Below are 19,022 nucleotides of genomic sequence, written 5' to 3' on the forward strand. Positions count from 1 at the left end.
TAACCTGTGTCCTTATTTTTGGCAGCTCATTGTTGAGCTCTGTCTGCATTTTTATGTGTAATGCTTCAATCTCTTGCAGATCCCAGCAAGCTTTTATGCAAAGTGGTTTGTCTCAGCCATCACCAGTAGTTCTGTCTGGTACAGCCTTACACAACTTCCCAGCAGTACAGCACCAGGAGCTTGCTAAGGCACAGTCAAGCCTGGCATTTCAACAGACTTCTAATACACAACCTATTCCGATCTTATACGAACATCAACTTAGTCAAGCTTCAGGACTGGGAGGCTCTCAGCTTATTGATACACATATTCTCCAGGTAGGAAATACTCCAAAATGCAAAACTTCTCCAATGGTTTGATACAAATAATGCAATAATAACTCAAGTATTGCTCAGCTTGGGACAAGCCCACCTCTGAGATAATTACATGGTAGTCAAGGTGGCAGGAAGCTTCAGAGGCTTGGAAGAATGTGTTCTTTTAGTTTCATGAAGGCACATTGGCATAACCTCTGAATTGAGGATTGCTCCCCAACTATAGGGCTGCTTGCGTTTCTATCACGAACTGGAGCTTCAGGTTTAACTTCTGTTATGGTAGGTAATAAAGGGCTATTCTACTAGTTGCAAATGAGACCTTTATCACCAGCTGAAACCTTCATGCTGTCAGGTTCCTGTTCTGTGGTTTCTACTGTACTGGTTGAAATATAGAATGATGTGCCATGCTGTCTCAGAACTGCTCTCCTAAGTATTCTTAATGTAATGGGGTCTCTCACTCTTCCTAGGCCAGAGCTACGCTCACTCAGGCTTCAAATCTGTACTCTGGACAAGTTCAACAGCCTGGCCAGAGCAATTTCTACAACACCGCACAGTCTCCCAGTGCTCTCCAGCAGGTAAACTATGGCATGGTAAATTTCCTAAATTGTATTCTTCTTAAAAGTATGTTGATGATGATGGTTTTTGTGGGGTCAGGGTGGAAGTAAGGACTGAGACAATCTTTAATTCTTCCAAAATGCAAGAGCTGCAAATTGATAGCAAAGGAGAACTACTGCAGCAGCACCGAAAGACTGAATTGCTGAGAAGTTGGGAGAGCCTACAAGTTCATGTTGATCATTTGTCTCTGGCATCCTTCTGTTACTTAGTTAATTTTCCTGTGACAGGCAAAGATTTGGTTGGGACAGTAATATTGGTAATTGATGGAGGCATATGCTGCCTTTATGGGGGCAAGGCCACCAGTTAGTGATGGTGGAGAGAGGCAAGCTCCGCGTGCTTAGTGCAGCCAAATTGTTAACACCAAATCTCATTGAGATTAAACCTCAGCTGCTATGTATGTCAGCAATATCAAAATACAAAGAACACAAATGAGAAGTCGGCAGATGGATGATCATACGAGGCAAACAGGACAGCAAAGTCAGTAACCTGCATCAGGAGGGTTGTAAAATAACTCCAGTGATTTTAAGGTGTTTTAATTCTTTTGTGAAAGAACTGTTCATTTGATGTGTGCAAGCATTCTGTCATATTTACAGGATGCTGTCTAGTGGTTTCCATCTTCTGGTTCAATTTTTTTATTTAAGTGGCTTTTTAAAAAGAAATCTTATGATGGACTGGTTTATTAAAATGGCTTGCTTCATATGTGTGAAAAGTTGCTAGTTCAGAAATCTAGAGGTCTTAAAAAATTGCATCTCATCTGTTGGAAATCTAGCAGAAAGTTTAAAGGATGTTTTAGAAGGGTTAGTGTTCTTAATGTGTTCAAGCTTGGCTGCTCTATACTATTACCCTTCAGAGCAGAACTGTAGTAAGTCTCTCACGTCTGGACAATATCACATCATTCTTCTAGTCACACTCAGAATATCATTTTGCAGGTTTTGGATTGATGGTCAGAATAGGAAATGCAGTAACTCCTGCTGGTCAGGTCACTGCTCTAGGATTTTCATGTTTATCACTACCATTCTGTGGTGGTTTGGCCCAAGCACTCCCAGTTAATACAAGCAAGGGACAGGCTGTGGGTTAGGGGGGGTGTAGGTGTTTGTTTCTTGGTTTGGTTTTTTGTTTGTTTTTGTTTTTAAGCTCAGAGTGCTGGCTGTTGGGACTCCTGGAAAATAAAATCTAGTTTTCATCCCAAACAGTGTCCTTATGATGACTGAAATTATTTGAAGTAAATAGCCCCATCCACCCCCCCCCAACTGGCTATTTTATTCTACTTTTATTTTCTGGGTTGGATGAAATCTACTTCTTCATACAATGAAATCATGTTGAATGATGTTGGAGTTAGGAGCTAGCATTGCAACTTTGTTTCTGAAAAGAGAAGACCCAAATGCCATTAGAACTGCTTATAAAGATAAGCTAAACAATAAATTCACTTATTTGCTTGCAGCTCTCTGGGTAAATGTATGAACTTATTCAGCATTTACCTTGAATATAGCTGAAATCATAGAGCTAGTAAAGAAGGTTAAATAATGGCCCTTGCATATGTTACTGGTGATTTTGTACTTTTTTTTTTTCCCCCCAGGTGACGGTACCTTTGCCGGGATCACAAATTTCTTTGCCCAACTTTGGATCCACAGCACAGCCGCTTATTGCCCTACCCCAGTCTTTACAACCACCACTACAGCACACACCACCGCAAGCGCAGGCTCAAAATCTAAGCAGACCTGCACAAGTAACGCAGCCTTTCAGAGGATTAATCCCAGCAGGAACTCAGCACAGCATGATTGCTGCAACTGGAAAGGTAACAATATTGGTAGATCTACAGTACAAAAATTAATGCAAAGCACAGTTGTCTGCTGTCTTATAGAATAAGCACGGCAACTCGTGTTGACTCTTGCATCTAAAACTCTGCCTTGACTTCAAAAGGTGGGGAGGGGAAGACAGAAAAGGCAGTCAAGGTTAGTTCCTTAATGACTGGGTCTGTGCATTTTGTAAAGGTTTAGCTCAGTTTTTGTAGCTAACTCAATACTAGTCCATTTGTACTGTGGGAATATCTAGTTTGATAATGACTTCATGGACTATTTCATGTAGAAGCCATGTAGAAAGTAGTACAGAGCCATTGTTAGAGCAGCAGGCAAATGACATTACACTGTCAGGGCTGGATTCTGTTTCTGGTCATGCATGTGTCACTTTGTTTCTGGTCTCATACTGGGACAAGTTGTATGGGATCAAGTCTTTCCAGTGCAATAAACTGGCGTATTAGGGGCTTCAGTGGACTCACTCTGTATCAGCTGTGACCTTAAACAAGAACTAAACTCTACTAATGTTGCTGGGGTCTGTTTCTCTGAATAGCACAGCAAGGTGCGTATTGAGAACGTAGCACTGTGCAAGGCAGGACCCTTGATGCGTACAAAAAAAAAAAGCTCATCTTGCAGCAGTCCTTGAGTGACAGCTTCAGTAAGGAGATAACACTGAAATAGTGCAAGAAACTTGAATACCTAGGAGGGAATTCTCTTCCCTCCTTTATCTGGAGCTGCTGTGGTAATTGCTAATGAGGGGATGTGTGGAGCTGGCTTCCAATCACAAGGTCTCTTGTCTTAGATGGAATCACAGATTTACAGGCACCTGGGATTTTCGGATAGTGTGCAGCACAACGCAGTTGCAGCATACTTTCAGGTGAGCAGTGGGTGATCACACTGGACGTGAACACAGCTAAGCTTTCTGTCAGACACACAAGGTCTTTCCCCAGTGCAGGGAGTAATCTAGCCCTGCAGCTGCACCTGAAATCCTTACAGCTTGTGGCCTAGGTTTTAAGGTGCTTTTGCATATAAAATGACCCTGCTGTCCCAATGATTTACAGCTGTGATAAGAAAAATCTGTCATTAATGCCATGTCTTGGACAGTAATGGCAACTCAAATTCCATATCACTTAGATCATCCTGTCACCCACCAGAGTATATGGTGATTATTTGCACCATGCAGTTTTCTAGCTTCATAGGATCTGGCCAAATCTTCTCACCTTTACAATTTTATGAGCCCATCTTCCAAGCAGCAGTGTGTTTCTTGCTACAGTTGTCAATGGAAAATGATCACTCATCTCAACAAGAAATTAGGAAGAACTGCAGTGGGACGGTGGCTTTAGGTGACTTTCCTGCCCTGTTAAAGGTTCCATCGTATTCCTGCTAAAGCAAGTCAATCTGAGACAGCCTCTCACTTTTAACTGATTTATTGTTATGCTTCATGGCCATGTGTTGAAGGGTAGCGTTCCAGAGACTCATTTATTCTGCTGAGTGTATATGCAAAATAACGTGCAAGATTCATTGCTCCAGTTAGTCTGGAGATTTTTTTGCATGTATGACAGCTCCATTTTTGCTATGCTTTTGTCTTTTTTAAATAGAACTGGATTATTTTATGGCATTGTTCACTTAAGCATTTTTTAGGATTATATCTAAATATTTTCATGTGGCATCTGAGATGGGGGAGGAAATTTCAACCCTGAAACATTTTTTAGGTTCAGGTATGTGAAATGAGTCACAAATCCCTGTCATTATGCAGAAAGATCAAGTTAGAAAGCCAGTACCATTGTTGCAAGTGCCAAATAGTGCAGGAAAACTGTACGCAGAGGTGCTGGTGGTGCTGGCGTTGTCCTAATTATAAGAAGCCATTTTGCAATCTGGCTTTCACCTCCACTTAAGTGACCTATTTTCATTGAGAAAAATGTGAGGTAAGCTAACAGGTACTTAGTAAATGTGATTGTTCTTTGAATTAGAATTAGCATGTCAATTGTGTTTTTCAGATATCGGAAATGGATCTGAAGGCCTTTGGAGGTGGCATTGACGTTAAACCTGGAACACCACCAGTTACTGGTAGAAGTACTACTCCGACCTCCAGTCCCTTCCGGTAAATCTCTCTTAAGCTCGAAATTCCTTGAAATCACAGCTAGAAAATGTACGTAGTCATGCATGAGTAGCCAATTCTGAAAGGTACAAGGTGGGGGGCTACTGGTATAAAATACAATGCTTAATCTTAGCTTAAACACAGCATTCCAGTAGGTCATCAGATCTGCTATTGTTGGCCAGAAGTACATCTCTCTGAAATAAAACGTTTAGTTTTGTTTAATAAAAAAATATTTTTAACAAGTCTTGTAAAATGACCTAGGATTGTACGAGGAAAGCACAGAAGTGGCAGGGAAGATGTACTTTGGGATGGAACTCTAAGGTCACTGATCTTAATTGCAGTGCTCAAAGTAAAAACTCTTACAGGCTCATGCCGCACTTGTGGCAACAATTCTATTGGAAATCTAAGAATCTTTGCAAGATCTATAGGCTTCTCACAAGTGAAATTAGTAAGCTGTTTGCAGGTTTGCTTGGTTGATTGACAGAATTAACAGAATCTTGCTCATATGCAGGTGCACTTCATGGTGAGCTTGTTGGGGCTGCTTGTGGGTGAAGTTATTAGTGGGCTGAAGGAACTTGAAAATGGAACTTTGCTACGAGGTAGATCTTGAAAGCTATGCTGCCATGCATATTAGCTATATTTGGTGGCTTTCACTGTAGCAGACTGGCAGTGTTCAGGCTTTTTTAGTGAAGTGGAAATGGGTTTGAACTCAATGCTGAAGTCATGCCTCCATTAGTTCACCTAACAAAAAAGTGAAGGGATGAGGAAGAAGAAACCTGAATTTGCAAGCTAGTCAGCATTTAGGACAACTGACTCGATGGTATATATCTTGAAGATTCTACACAAGATGTCTCTCCTAGCAACCAAAGCAGGGTTCTTACCATAAGCTTTTGCGCTTAACTGTAGAGGTACTGGGAGGATCAACAAAAGCATAATAGATATCAAGAGTTCAAAGTGAAAACTAAACAGACACTTCTTTAAGCTTACAAAATGTTGGGGTATATTGAGTTTAGTTGGCTTTCTTGCCACTGGTGCCCCACTGCTCATTTTATGTTAAGTGTATCACCCACACACTCTGCATGAGAACTCTCTGTAAATCAAGCTCCATTTCCTAAAGAAGGCTGTTCACTCTTCCTCTGAGGACTGTTTGGTGCCTTTCCCCCAGATAACCTTTCAGGTTTCGTTTAATTCATGGTGATTCAACACCTCTTAAAAGTTTTAACAGAGGGTTATGCTCTTAGCCAGATAAAACAGGGAGAGTGTTTTCTGTGAATTCTTGATCTGTTCAAGTGCATTTTGAAACATTTGACAACAGGTCAAAGTGGAAGCAGCTGCACATGGCAGCTTCTGCTGTGCATGCTTAATGCCTGTTGTGACAAGCGCTGAACTTGACACGATAGAGCAAACAGTATAAGGGGGTAGGACTGAGTATAAGATAGCAGGGATGGGGGAACACACATGAGTATTTGTGTTGAGTACTTTTGGGAAAGGTCCCTTTCGTACTCACTTTACCCTGGAATCTTTCCATATCCTAAATATTTCTGATTATGGTTTCTCTTTGCATTCTCAAGTTCTGATACAGTGGATACAGAAGAATAACTGATACCAGCTTCTTTAAGGGATTATTTTTCCCCCTCCAATGCTGAATTTATAGTTAAGTTGTAACTGAAGGCAGAAATGTTCTCTGAACAAGAGCACTAGTGTGGTCCTAACTGCTGTCCTGTTCTTTTAGGGCCAGTTCTACAAGTCCTAACAATCAGTCCAATAAAATGAACAGCATTGTCTACCAGAAGCAGTTTCAGTCAGCAGCTGCTGCTGTGAGAATGACACAGCCATTTCCCGCACAGTTTGTACCACAGGTAAGTGACTGGTGGCTTCTTACAAACAAATCTGTTTCTTTGTATAACCTGGTCAGTCAGTAACTCGGCTGTGTTTCCTCAGGCTTTAGGATGGGGAGATGCAAAATGGAATTTTTAAAATTAAATGGCATGAGAGAACTGATTTTAAGGTCAAAGCCAAAAAAAAAAACCCTCTCTGACCTTGCTAACTAGAAGTGTGGATATTGTGGTGTGTTTTGAGAGCTTTGTGCACACTGAGGAATTGAACGCAAGTTGTGAATGCCGTAGAACAGACGGTTGTTCTGCTGGCTTCCCCATGCAGCTGTAATGCACCGCATAAACAGATTATTTGGCTGGGGAAGGGGAGAAGATTTGTGTCTCAGAAGGGTCCCGGTGCATGTTCGAAATGTTTAAAGCTCTGGAGTATTGATGGAGCAGTTCAGGTTGGAAAGGATCTCTGGATGTCATCCAGTCCATACAAAGCAGGGCTTCTGGCATTCCAGGGAGCACAGCTTACAAGGGTGGCGCATCCCTGTTACAGGTGACTGTAGCCAAGCTGCTAGGGCAATGTAGCCTCTCTAAAAAGGCAGGGTATTTCTGTCTTTTAGCATTTAGAGTGTTTGACTGCAGGACTTGAAATTTGATTTTTTTGGATTGCCGCCAGCAGAAACTACTGGCCTTTCCAGGGCTACCTTTCACTAGTGACTCATCCACTGCCTTGCATGGGTCTTCTCCCTTATTACATGCTGGTTCTCAGTTGTTGGTACTACTTTCAGGCACAGCAGCACTACAGGGCTGGTTTTTTTTCTGGAGTTCAGGTGTGGCCTCTTAACATAAAAGCCTATTTTCTTGACATCAGTTTGACAGCAGAGCAGCAACTTTTTCCCCTTTAAGATAATGCCAACATGCAATCTAGTTGGCAATTTTCTAACTGCGGAATGTCTTTTTGTTGTTTTTCCCCCACTTAGATCCTCTCTCAGCCTAACCTGCTCCCTCCATTGGTAAGAGCCCCATATACTAACACCTTCCCAGCGCCTGTTCAGAGGCTGCCAATAGTACCGCATAGTCAGATGCCGTCTCAGATGACCACAGGCCTTATGAGCCACCCTCATTTACCACCTGTGGCCAGAGGTCTTTGTGGATCAGTATCTGGAGCCAGAGGCAATCAGGCCCAGGCTGCGATGAAGGCTGAACGAGGCATGAAGGTTAGTATTTGAACAGCGGTGCTGTTAACACCAGTTCAGTCTTGACAGCTTGCAGGGCAGGAATGTGTCTGCAAATCATGTCTTAATTAAAATGCCTCTGGACCTGAAGCCAGTAGCCGGGCCTTTAACAACTGAACCCAGACCTTCCCTGGTTTTTGTTTTTTTTAAGAACAACTTTAGAGTGAAAAAAAAAAGTGTGGGAGCTTAATTTGTCAAGTGATGTTGAGGTCAGCTGTTGTGAAGCTGGCACTGCTGTCAAAGGCAATCTGACAGCTAGGTTTCAAGAGCCTAGATTTTTTTGAACGAGTGATGAAGCCTGGCTGTTAGCTATTGTTTCACATCTGCCTCCCCAGCTCTGAGCAGCAGTAGGAACCCTGTGGTTCCAGCCAGCCTTGCTCCTTGGTGACTCTGGAGATTCATTTCCCGGTGGTTTGAAATGCATGTCATGAATTCTCTGTGGTAGAATGCAGTAACATGGTGCACTCCACAGAAGAGGTGGCTGCATTTCAGTAGCAGGTGATAAGCGTCATCTAACTTGTTAAAGCATGTTGGAACCCTTCAGGTTGAGGCAAACTCATTTGCTGTAACACATGCATTGAGGTGTAAAAGGAAAAGAGTGTGTTTTTTCTTGGTTGTGTCTGGTTGCAGGGGAATTGTTTACCCCTTAAACTCTAGGTATTTGGTCCATTTAGTTTTCTACCACCGGTTTATTCTAGCTCTAGGCTTACAGGGTGATGCTTAGTATATTGTCTTGAGTCTATGCTGTGAATGGAATCTAGCCAGTCATAGCAAATACTAATATGCAGTCCTGGTTTTCTGGATCTCCCTGCAAACACTGTTCAGAAGAATGTGAGTTATTCTGTCACGCTTGGCTACCTGTGATCAAGTCATCCAGCCTTCTAGCCTTAACCTCAGGGGGTGGCTGAAATTTATGCAAAAGATTTCAGGTGTCCATGTGGCTCTGGTAAAATCAGAAACTTGCTGCAGTCCTGCACAACAGAGTTCACAGGTTTGTTTACTGTTTGAGTTACTTGGACCAACTACACAGTATTAAAGCCAAGACCTCTTGTTCCAGGCTTTTGCTGTTTTGTCCTCCTCGTTGTTGTGTGTGGGCCTGATTTTCTGTTAAAAAGCATAAAATACTTAGGTGCATGGAGGCTTAGGGTCTGTACTGTAGTTGGGGTTCCTCCTATTAAGAAGTGCCTTTTTTAATTTTAAAAAAGGCCTTTGACTGTGTTGGGCTTAATCATGCAGCTTCCAGAAGGTTGAGCTTTTACGGCAACTTCTGCTTTGCCTGAGTCTGGGTGGGAAAGCCAAGTGCTTGGTCTGAGGCGTCTGGTCTGCACAGGACTTCACCGACAAATGAAAGGTCCAGTGTAAAACTGTAACTGAAGTGTGTGGTCACAACGGCTGAATTTCGCAGGTGCAAGTCAAGATTACTGGTGGGATTCAGAGGAGGGATTTGAAGGAAGCTGGGCAGTGGTTTGTGCTTCCTGGAATGAGCGCCTGCTTTGAGTGGGAAGCAGATACAGCATCAGCTTGCATGTAACACAACCTTGAACCCAGTTCCCTTGCATCCCCGTTGCAGACTCTGAAGTCTGTGTCCAGAGCAACAGAGGGGGAAAATGTGGGTGCTTGGACTAGGTTCTGCCACTGCTGTATGGCCCCTGCGCTCGAGAAATTCAGACCGTGCATCAGGAGAAGCGACAGCTGGAGCTGGCATGGCCCTCAGGGCCAACGGTGGTGTCAGGGCACGGGCAGTGTGCGGACACGCACGTGCCTTCTGGTCACATCTGACTTCTACTGAGGTGTGAATCTCCGGTTTGGAGCCTGCTGTAGGCAGTGTTTATACTTCTTAAGCTCTGCAGTAATAATGGCATAAAAAAAGATGTCAGGTAATGCTTCAAACTGTTGCCCTTGATCCTCTCTTCCGGAGTGAGGATTAGGAAGAGCAGGGGGAGCCTGGGCATGATGTTAAGCTGCTACTGAGAAGCCAAGCACCCAGATGTGGTGACATCTGGGAAGTGACTGGATGGACACTGCCTTCTTAGGGAAGTCTGGCTGCAGCGATCAGTCCTTCCTCTTTCATTTAGGAATTAACTTTTGTGAAATCACTCTTATTCCCATGCCCTCAGTAAACATATTTTCTCCCTTTCTTAAGGCAAAGCAGAGAGCAGAGGTACTTCAGTCCACCCAGAGGTTCTTTTCTGAGCAGCAGCAGCAGCAGAGCAAACCCATAGGAGGCAAAGCGCAGAAAGTGGACGAGAATGGGAGCAAACCCGCCGAGGCGATTGCCGACTCTTCAGGAGTCTGCCAGGATAAAACCGAGGAAAAGCCTACCCCTGCGCCTGCTGCGACAACAAAACCTGTTAGAACTGGACCAATCAAACCTCAAGCAATCAAAACCGAAGAAACAAAATCTTAAAGGCTGTGTTTCTGTGGAGGTGGGGGAGGAGGGGAGGGTGGGTGAGATGACAGCAGCATGAATTTGCAGCCCAGGGGACAATAGTCGTCTCTCCTGCGGGGCTCTGAACAGCGTAAAGGGGACATAGAAGCTATCGGCAGTGACAAATGCAGACTGCTGTGTATCCAACTGAGCTCTAGGCTCTTTGGGCTTGTGTCTTCTCTAATAGCATGAAGGCTGCTTTTGGCGTGTGCACGTTCTACACGTGTGCACGTGTGTTGGCTCACACTCCTGTATGCTTCCCAAAGGGGGGGTGGGGTGCGGGGGGGCAGGAATGAGAAAGAGCAACGGCGGGGAAGAAGGTGGTCGGGGAGGCCTGTTCCTAGCTGACAGGGTGAATGCTCTTATTTTCTTCAGGCTCTGACCTTCAGCTACTATTTATCTTTTTCTAAACCCATGAGCATGAGAACATGCAGATCTGAATGAAGATGGTGCTGGGCCGAGTAATGTGTGTTAAGGTTTTAATAACTTAAGAAGCTTCTATCTTGTAATAAACAGAGGGATTCATAGAGCTGGCAAAATCGCCTTTGCCATGTGACATGTAACCTAACGTAACGCAGAGAGTTACGCTGATGATGTTGAATTTCCCTCTGAAGGCAGTGCTTTGCTGGCTGCTGCTTCTTGGAAGACAATACGCTGTATTTAGATCACCGTATGAAAATGCTCCTTGGCTGCCTGTGTTTTCCACACCCACTGCCCCCCTCAGTCGCTCACCTCTGGAGTCGAAAGGTTCATTGCATCAATAGTCAGGTTTGTTCCGTTCACCTCTGTCCAGCTGTCTTGGTATGATGCGAGTGATCTTTAAACGGTTTTCAGCTTATGTCCGCGTACAGCAATGAGCACTTAGAGCTGTGCCACGAAATGAAAGAACCTTATCAGATTAAAGAGAGCTTTCTCTAAAAGGGGCGTTCTTTATATCAGAGCTGCGTCGCACCACCTCCTTGCCCACAGTGTGCTGGAAAGTAGAATCAAGTCAAATAAATGCCTTTTTAATTGTATCTTCTAGTATTATAGCTGTAGGACAGTACTGTACGATACTTCTGTGAATGTAAGATATCCTGTACCTGCTTATGATATGTAGTAGTGACTGTGCTATACTGGAGCTGTTTTTAATAATGTTATTCTAGAGGTTTTTTCCAGACAATGATTGAAAAAGCTAATAAAAAGCACCAGGTACCACATCAGTAGCAGAATTTGTTTTTTTTTTTCTGGGATTTTTTTTTTTTTACGTTTTTTGGAAGGAAGAGTCGAAAGTCTAATGTGTATAATTTTGTTCAAATGACTGCAGAACCTGGAAAGGCTGTTGCTGCTATTGATGCCTAGTGAATCGCTATTGGTTATCTTTTTATATAAATATATATATAATTTGAATTTTTGGAAACTAGCTGTGATGTCAACTTTGGAAAAAAGTATCCCACTTGTAGTGTGAGTTGGCATTGTACAGAAATTAACAGCCATATTGGTCTAGAAATGTTAAACTTAATTTTTTTTCCATTTGTACAGGGGTAACGCACTGTATTAAATATGTACGGTCTTATTTACATGGGTTTGATTACAGAAACTAATAAAGTATTCTCTAAATAAAGTATCTGGGTAATCTCATGCTTAGCAGAGTGCTGCAGGATGCAAGGAGAGCACCTGAACGCCATGTGCCGAGTGAAGAGTGTGTTTCACAACCAGACTTCTAAAGAAAAACGGTTTGTAAACGGCTTATTTCTGTTTCCCCCAGCACTTTTGATCCCGTTCTCCAGCAAAGGTCTCGCAGGACATGGCTTCCATCTAGCTCTGCAAGGAGCCTGCCCGTCGTGTTCGCAAGATGTTACACCTCCGGCGCATTGGTGAGCTGCGTGGTGCTGGAGCCCTGCTTTTTGTTTCCTAGAGAAGAGCTGCTCCTCGGAGGAGACCTGGATGAACCCAGCTGGTTACGGTCACTGTAGCCGGTGGGTGATGGCAGGCGCTGGCTGCACAGGCCCTCTCGCTGAAAGGGGCTGCTGAAAGCAAAAGGTTTCCCTGCAGCGGGGTGCGGGAGCGAGCCCTGATGTGAGCCTTCCCAAGTTGCGGGGGGCTTCCTTCTGCCCTGCTCCCCAGCCGCTCCGTTCCCAGCTCGCCGCAGGCAACGCGCGCTTGCTGCCGCATGATCCAGTTGCACAATTACTGACTTGTGCCCTTAAGCGCAGGCCAGAACCAAACGCGTCCTCCGTTGGCAGAACCAAACGGTTCCTGCCCTGCGGTGTTACGGAGGGGCAGGATCAGTTCAGCTGGCCAGCAGAGGGAACTCCGGGTTCGTAACAAACACCAGAGACCTCGTCTTTGCTCTCTGAGAAGTAATCCCTGCCCTGGGAGATGGTGCTGTCTACCACAGCACCTCCAAGGGATACTAAGGAAGGCGAGCCAGCCGTGGGTGTCGGGGCGGCTCTGCAAGCACCGCTGGGAGTCGTGCAGCTTTGCCTTTGGTCTGGGGTGCTGCTGCCAGCCCTGGGGCGGGTGGGAGCAGGCAGAGCTGCCTGCGTGTGGCGGGGCAGGAGCCCGTCGTGTTGGGGGCACCAGAGGAGCTGGACATGGTGGTTCTACGGGGATTCCAGTAAAACTGCAGCACTATGGAGTAAATAAAGGTGCTGTAATCCACAGCTGGAGCAAGGGGCAGAAGTAAGTGACAAGTGGTAACGCCACAGGTAAATTGCCTGGTTTTTTTACAGGAACTGTAACGAGCACAGCTACAGCAAACACTTGGGGAAAGGAGGATGAAGGTCAGGGAACCGAGCGGAGGCAGGCAGTGGTTTGAACTATAAATGTGCTATAAGAAAGATGGTTTCAGTGGTCATTGAGTTATGCTGATGTTTCCCTGGTTGGAGGGTGTCTTCTGGTTTGTCTTGGAAGGATCCCCTAAAAATGGGCAATCATTCACTTGGACTATTTTGGTTTTTAGGAAATGCTGCTGAAAGGATTAATCTTCAATTCTCCAACAAAGCCCCTAGACTAGTCAGGCGAATTTCCCACAGTCGGCAGTGGGAATATACCAAGCTTTTGGCTATTCCTTGTACTGAGCAGAACAAGAATAATATTTCTGCAGAAACTTCATTAAAAGCAAATGCTTGAGCATTTAGTGTATCCAAATAACTGGATTTTAATGTGTGCCTCCCCAAAACAGCCCCCAACCACTCTGGCTCCCTTTGAGGCCAGGTTAAGCTTTCAGTCACTGACCCCAGTTCACTGAATATTTTTGATGTTTAACCAGGTAATTTCCTCCTGGCCATTTGTGCTGGAATATAGGTATTTTTTAATTTGAGTGGGATTTGGTGTGTAGTCTTATTTCTAGGACTCTGGGCATCACAAATAATTGTGCTGAACCTCCCATAAATTAGGGAACTATCTTGTTTGGGGAGTTGATGTTTCCCTTAGTATCATTCAGTCTGCAAAAAGACTGTAACTTTTCTCAAGGGCAAGAGCAGAAAGGGGTTAATGTGACTGGGGCCAGATCCAGCACCCCCCCGGCTCAGGCCGGCTTCTTGCTGGGATGCGGGAGGGGAGGGACTCTCGGGGCTTGTTTTGCAAAGCCTCTTAAGTGAGGCTGTGTATTCAGCGCTGTTCAGCTCCAGCCCAGCTTTCTGGAAAACCTGTGTGGATTGGCTCGTATTTGGGTTTTTTTGGTTTTTGGTTGTGGTTTTTTTTTTTTTACTCAATTAAGTGATGGACTTCCCAGCCTGAAAAGCCCGTGGCACTGGCAGAGAGCGGGGAGGTGGGAATGGCTCATGCTGTCTGCCCTCAGTGTCTCAGCTCACTGAGAAGCCTTTGGTGCTGCCGATTGCCAAGGACCTCTGAACAAGCCCTCCCTTTCATGCTGGGGCTCACCCCGTGCCTCCGGGGAGCTGCGGGACGAAGAGGGGCTCCAGCCTGGCCTCCCATCCTGTTTCAGGACAGAGATGCTGTTCTCCCATCCTCGGCCACAGGTCTTCTGTGCATTGGGTGGGCGGCTGCTTGCCAGGTTGCCCCTGGCTGGGTTGGGCCAGTGCTGTGCAGGCAAGGGGGCTGCCTGCCTCCCTCTTCCACACCCCATACATGACAGCCCCATGGCTGTCTTCACCCCTAGCTTTACTGCCCTGGATCTTGCCCTGGCATTTGCCTTGTTTCTCTGCACCAGGGCCCAGCCAACCACCTGTCCTGGGTGGGTTTTTGCAGCAGGATGGAGGGACATTGTGGGGCTGAAGCAGGGCTATGTATCTGTGTTTTCTGAGGCCAGGAGAGCCTGTAAGCACCACAAATTTATTGCCAGCAGCTGTCATTGGTCACAGTGGGTGCCCTCTCCCTGCAGTGCCGCCTCCTCCTCATAGAGTGCCCAGCTGGCAGAGATGGCGAGCATGGGGTTGTGGGCGATGACAGGGTGACTGTCACCCCCCATCAGGAGGCTGGGGAAGGCAGCACCCTGTGAGGACCAGGCTGCAGTGCATGACCTGCTGCAGCATATAGGTGATGCAGCCCTGGGGTGGTGAGGAGCCCCTGGAGAGGATGGTGTGACTGATGGAGAGGATGTGTCACTGATCAACCTGGGCCAGGCTTGGCAGCCAAGGGGGTGAGTCTTAACATAGGGCGTCACGGGACTGCACCAAGCCGGCTGCATGGGCGCATCACTGGCCTGGGGGACACCTTTGCTCATGGTGAGCAGCCCAGCCCCACGCTGAGCCTACCAGGGAGCAAGAAAGGGTCATTCAGGCCAACCCCATGGCCTCCCGGCTCCAAGTGATGCCATCTGCTCAGTGAGCAGCCAAACACCCTAGTGCTGCAGCAGCAAAGGCAGGCTCTCTCCATCTCCCCTCAGCCCTCACTGCCCCCTGGCACCAGCCAGCCCAACCTGCAACTCTGCCACCAGGAGCTCATTGATCGTTCCCCTTCAGCAAATCTCCATGGTTTAGTGCTGAAGCTTTGGCTTTTACTCCTATTCATGCTGTGGGCATGTTGCTACCCCCCCTTCACACCACATAATGGTGCTCCTGGGGTCAGCTCTGCCAGCAGCCACCTCCCAGATGTGGCATTTTCCTGGCAGAAGCATTAGAGCTCCCCCCCTTGAGCCTGTCAGTACAACCAGGGGGGCACCAGTGCATCACACACCCTCCAGGCTCCAGCCCTCCACCCCCCCACCCCCCTCCCGAAAACCCAGGCTCAGAAAGACGAGATGCAAGGCAGTGGCAGTGGGCAACTTTTATTGGGCCAGAACCCCATGCGTTCCCTGGTGGGGATGCAGCTGCTACTGCCCCATCTGCCCCAAATGCTGCGGGGGGGGGGGGGGGGGGAAAGCCTCCTACAAACTTTCTACAATAAATAGTTAAAAACAGCATGTTTTGGTCCACTGTGGGGAGCACTGCCAGCCAGGCAGGGCCATAGCTGCCACACTGCATCAGTGACCGGGCATGGCTGTAAAGCCGAAGCACGTGGCCGAGAGGGACTGGATACACCAAGGGGCTGCTTGGCTGCAGGATGCTCTGCTAGCACTCCTCACCACTGCTGTCTTGGCCTTTTTTTTCCCCCCACTAAAACAAGGCTTTTGCACTGAGCGTCCCTATTCCCCACTGCTCTTAATCCTGCCAGATGATTTTTGAAGGGAGCTGAGCTCCGGGACGCTCCTGGGCACCAGCAGCATGGAATGCAACAGGGCTCGCAGGTTCTCAGCAGAGGTGCTTGGATCGCCTCAGCAAGGCTGGCCTGAGCTGGGGAGGCATCCCCAAAAGTGCTGCTGCTGGGGGGCAGCAGCAGTGCTCGTGCTCAGCCAGCGCCTGGAAACACAAACCCCAGCCCTGCACAGGGGAGCGCTGATTGCAACTAGGGAAAGCATTTCTGTCTAGGTGGGACCCTCCCGGGCAGGCTCTCCCTACCTCCACCACCTGCCCTGCCTTTGCTGTGCCTGAGCCCTTCCTGCTCCAAATTTGGGATGGCTGGGCTGGGAGCTCCTGGGGGATGCTCAGGTGGCTCAGGGCTGGGTACTGCTGTGGCTCATCCAAAACCCAGAGAGGCCAGGGAGAGGCGTTTCACTGGCTTGACCAGGCTCCAGAGAAGCAATTTCCCTCCACTGCACTCAAGCATGGTAGGATGTTGCTGGAGATGCCAGCAGGGACGCTGGTGGCCCCAACACAGCGCAGCAGGTCAGCATGTGGCCCCCACCATTGCCCAGAGCTGCCTGAGCCAGCACTGTTGGCTGCACCGGGGGGAGCTGGGGAGCAAAGCAGGGTGCTGAGGAGCGCGGGGTGGGGTCACAGGCTGAGCTGGCACGTCCCCGGCCCCAGCTCACGGCTGGGAGAGGCGGACAGGGTAGGTGACCATATTGAAGCTGTCCCAGGCGAAGAGCTGTCGCTCGGTGGGGTTGTAGTCCACCATGCTGAGGTAGCGGAAGCGGTTCTCGAAGGGGATGCTGAGGGCTCGGCCAGTACCAGTGGCTGTGTCGTAGGCAAAATTGATGGTGGCGTTGGGTGCTGAGTAGCTGCTGACAGTGTAGAGAGTGCCGCAGATGACAAAGGAGTTGGCCACCCCTCGCTTGCGGATGTTGGTCTCCCAGGTCCGCCGGATCTCCAGCGTCTCAGGGTCCAGCTTGGAGAGGACAATCGCCCCCCTGGCCTTCTCGGTGCTGTAGATCACCCAGAGCCCCGTCTCATCCACAGCCAGGTCAATGTCGGTGTAGCCCCCCCAGGAGTAGGGGTACTGTCCGTGATAGCCAGCACCGGGGATCTCCTTCTCGGCCGTGACAGTCTCTCCCCGAAGGTCATAGCGGGCCACGGCACGGGAGCGGCGGGGCTGGAAGAAGAGCCCACCGCGGTAGACGACAGCCCCTGTGCTCTCCAGGGGCTGCGGCAGGATGTGCACCTTGGCAGGGTAGCCCTGGGCCAGCTGGTCATCTGCCTCGTACTGGAAGAGCTGACGGACCTCTGTGCCCACCGCATCCACGCGCCAGGTGGTCTCCCGTGTGAAGGGGGGGACAGGCTCAGGGTCCTTCATCCACACGCCGTACTTGCCGGCAATTGAATCTGCCCGGCCGAAGACAACGGGCTCCCCCACCCACACCAGCTCACCACAGCCTGCTCAGGGACAGGAGGGGAGAGAGAAAGGGGTTATTGCTCAGCGGCAGCGCCCAGCGAGCCCCTCAGGAGGGCCAAGCAGTATTTGTGAGCAGCGGAGCATGGGGCCGGCTGGCCGTGCCGGTGGCAGTACCCGAGTCCTCGCTCCCTGGGCGGCTGAGCACGGTCTCCTCCAGCAGCCGGGATGCAGGAACCTCCGTCCTCTCCGATTGCAGTTCCTGGTAAGCGAGGGGCTGCGGGTCCCAACGGGGGGCTGTGGCAGGGCCAGGCGCAGGGTGAGAAGGGGCCCAACCAGCACCCCCTCACTGCCACGTCTGCTCTCACCGCCCTCGGGGGGCTTTATGTTGGACCACTGTCCCCCGAAATGCCAATGCCTCGGTCAGGAGCCCAGTGCCCCCTCCTACTGCAGCAGGGCGTATCTGTGACCCACTGATGGGGACCCCGCTCTGCAGCGCTCTTGCCCCCCAGGTGCAGGGTTTAACGCTCCTCAGGGGAAACTTCTAATCCCCCCAGATCAGCACGATCGCCTGCGTCCCCCCTCTGCTGTGGGGCAGGCGATGGGACGAGGAGGATTCCAGCTGCCAGCCTTGATTTAGGGATGGGGAGAGGGGTTGGTGCGATGGGCTGCGACCCCGGGTAGGGCTGAGCCCTGCGGCAGGTAAGCGCCCCACCAGGGTCCCCGGGAGTGGGGGGCAGCAAAGGGGCTCGGCCAGCACCTGGGGGAGAGGCACCGGTGGTGAGCCAGTGGCGGGGATGCACGGGGGGTCCCGGTCCCCAGCACTTACCTTTGCCGGGGGCGCGGAGGGTGTCACGGCCGGGCCCCTCTCCGCCGGGGGGGCAGCGGGTGGCCCGCAGCCGGCTGATCTCCCGGGCGCTGCTCTCCAGCCGCCTCCCCAGTTCCTCTTTCTCGCGTTCCAGCCGCCCCTTCTCCTCCTCCAGCCGGGACTTGGCCCGCAGCAGCTCGCCGTACGCCACTTGTTGGGCGTCCCGGGCACCCACCGGCTCGCCGCCCCGCGGCCCCGAGCCCCCCCCAACCCGCTCCCGGCTCTCCAGCTGGCTCAGGCGGGAGGCGAGGGCGGCCAGCTCCGCCCGCAGCTCCGGCACGCCGCCGCCGTCGGGGCAGGCGGCCTCGACGGGGCTGGCTACCGTGAAGGAGTAGGTGCAACGCCCGGTGCTGTCCTCGGCGCGCCGAAGAACGGCCGTTTCACCCCGGCAGCCCAGGGCCAGGGCCCCCCAGAGCAGCAGCCAGGTCCCCAACATGACTTCACGCTCCCGGTCCCGCCGCGCACCGGGCGCCGCCGCCGGCATTTATAGGTCGGGGTGGCGGCAGGGGGGACGGGCGAGCCGGAACCTTCCAGATGGTTGCGGCGGCGGCGGCTTTCGCCCGTGGCTGCTGGCCGGGCTCCGGCAACCTGCGGCCGCCGCCAACGGCTTTGCTACCGGGGCCGTGTGCCAGGGGCGATGGCGGGGGCCGAGGCGGCCGGACCCCCCCGTGCTGCTGCTGGCGGGGAGGCGGCCCGCGGGGCCGAGCCGGGAGCACCGCCAGCACCCCAGGCTGCCGAGCCAGCGCGCTCCGGGGATGGGACCGCCGCTCCCGCCGCTCCCGCCCCCGCCCCCGAGGCAGGCCCCACCCCGACTCCGCC

General features: G+C 49.8%; 2 protein-coding genes across 22 annotated transcripts in view; one reads left to right on the forward strand and one right to left on the reverse strand.

Annotated features, from left to right (window-relative positions):
* The window catches only part of PRRC2C (proline rich coiled-coil 2C), a 75,210-nt gene extending 63,708 nt beyond the window's left edge, over positions 1 to 11,502 (forward strand). For 7 of the 21 annotated variants that reach the window (XM_075097061.1, XM_075097062.1, XM_075097069.1 and 4 more), the window contains 8 exons: positions 80 to 314; positions 776 to 898; positions 2,500 to 2,718; positions 3,519 to 3,593; positions 4,714 to 4,817; positions 6,547 to 6,673; positions 7,621 to 7,857; positions 10,019 to 11,502. In XM_075097061.1, coding sequence (XP_074953162.1) covers positions 80 to 314; positions 776 to 898; positions 2,500 to 2,718; positions 3,519 to 3,593; positions 4,714 to 4,817; positions 6,547 to 6,673; positions 7,621 to 7,857; positions 10,019 to 10,282 — 1,384 coding nt within the window. In that variant the 3' untranslated portion in view covers positions 10,283 to 11,502. The remainder of the gene's footprint in view (positions 1 to 79; positions 315 to 775; positions 899 to 2,499; positions 2,719 to 3,518; positions 3,594 to 4,713; positions 4,818 to 6,546; positions 6,674 to 7,620; positions 7,858 to 10,018) is intronic. The other 14 variants (XM_075097076.1, XM_075097077.1, XM_075097078.1 and 11 more) reach the window with 8 other exon arrangements.
* A 3,997-nt stretch (positions 11,503 to 15,499) lies between these two features.
* MYOC (myocilin) lies at positions 15,500 to 18,796 on the reverse strand. The gene is made up of 3 exons (XM_075097084.1): positions 18,165 to 18,796; positions 17,513 to 17,632; positions 15,500 to 17,379 (listed from the first exon to the last, which is right to left on the reverse strand). The coding sequence occupies exons 1-3, from the start codon at positions 18,685 to 18,687 to the stop codon at positions 16,595 to 16,597; spliced, it is 1,428 nt and encodes a 475-aa protein (XP_074953185.1). The 5' UTR covers positions 18,688 to 18,796; the 3' UTR covers positions 15,500 to 16,594.
* Between the last annotated feature and the right edge of the window lie 226 nt (positions 18,797 to 19,022).

This window comes from Phalacrocorax aristotelis, chromosome 6, assembly GCF_949628215.1.
Source record: "Phalacrocorax aristotelis chromosome 6, bGulAri2.1, whole genome shotgun sequence".
NCBI lineage: Eukaryota > Metazoa > Chordata > Aves > Suliformes > Phalacrocoracidae > Phalacrocorax > Phalacrocorax aristotelis.

What these genes read in the sequence shown, in the direction of transcription:
- MYOC (XM_075097084.1), bottom strand. Translation starts at nt 18,687, where the DNA reads ATGCCGGCGGCGGCGCCCGGTGCGCGGCGGGACCGGGAGCGTGAAGTC. An exon ending in CCTCCGCGCCCCCGGCAAAG is followed by an intron (nt 17,633 to 18,164) that starts GTAAGTGCTGGG and finishes GCCCTGCCACAG; the next exon opens with CCCCCCGTTGGGACCCGCAG. An exon ending in CCCAGGGAGCGAGGACTCGG is followed by an intron (nt 17,380 to 17,512) that starts GTACTGCCACCG and finishes GTCCCTGAGCAG; the next exon opens with GCTGTGGTGAGCTGGTGTGG.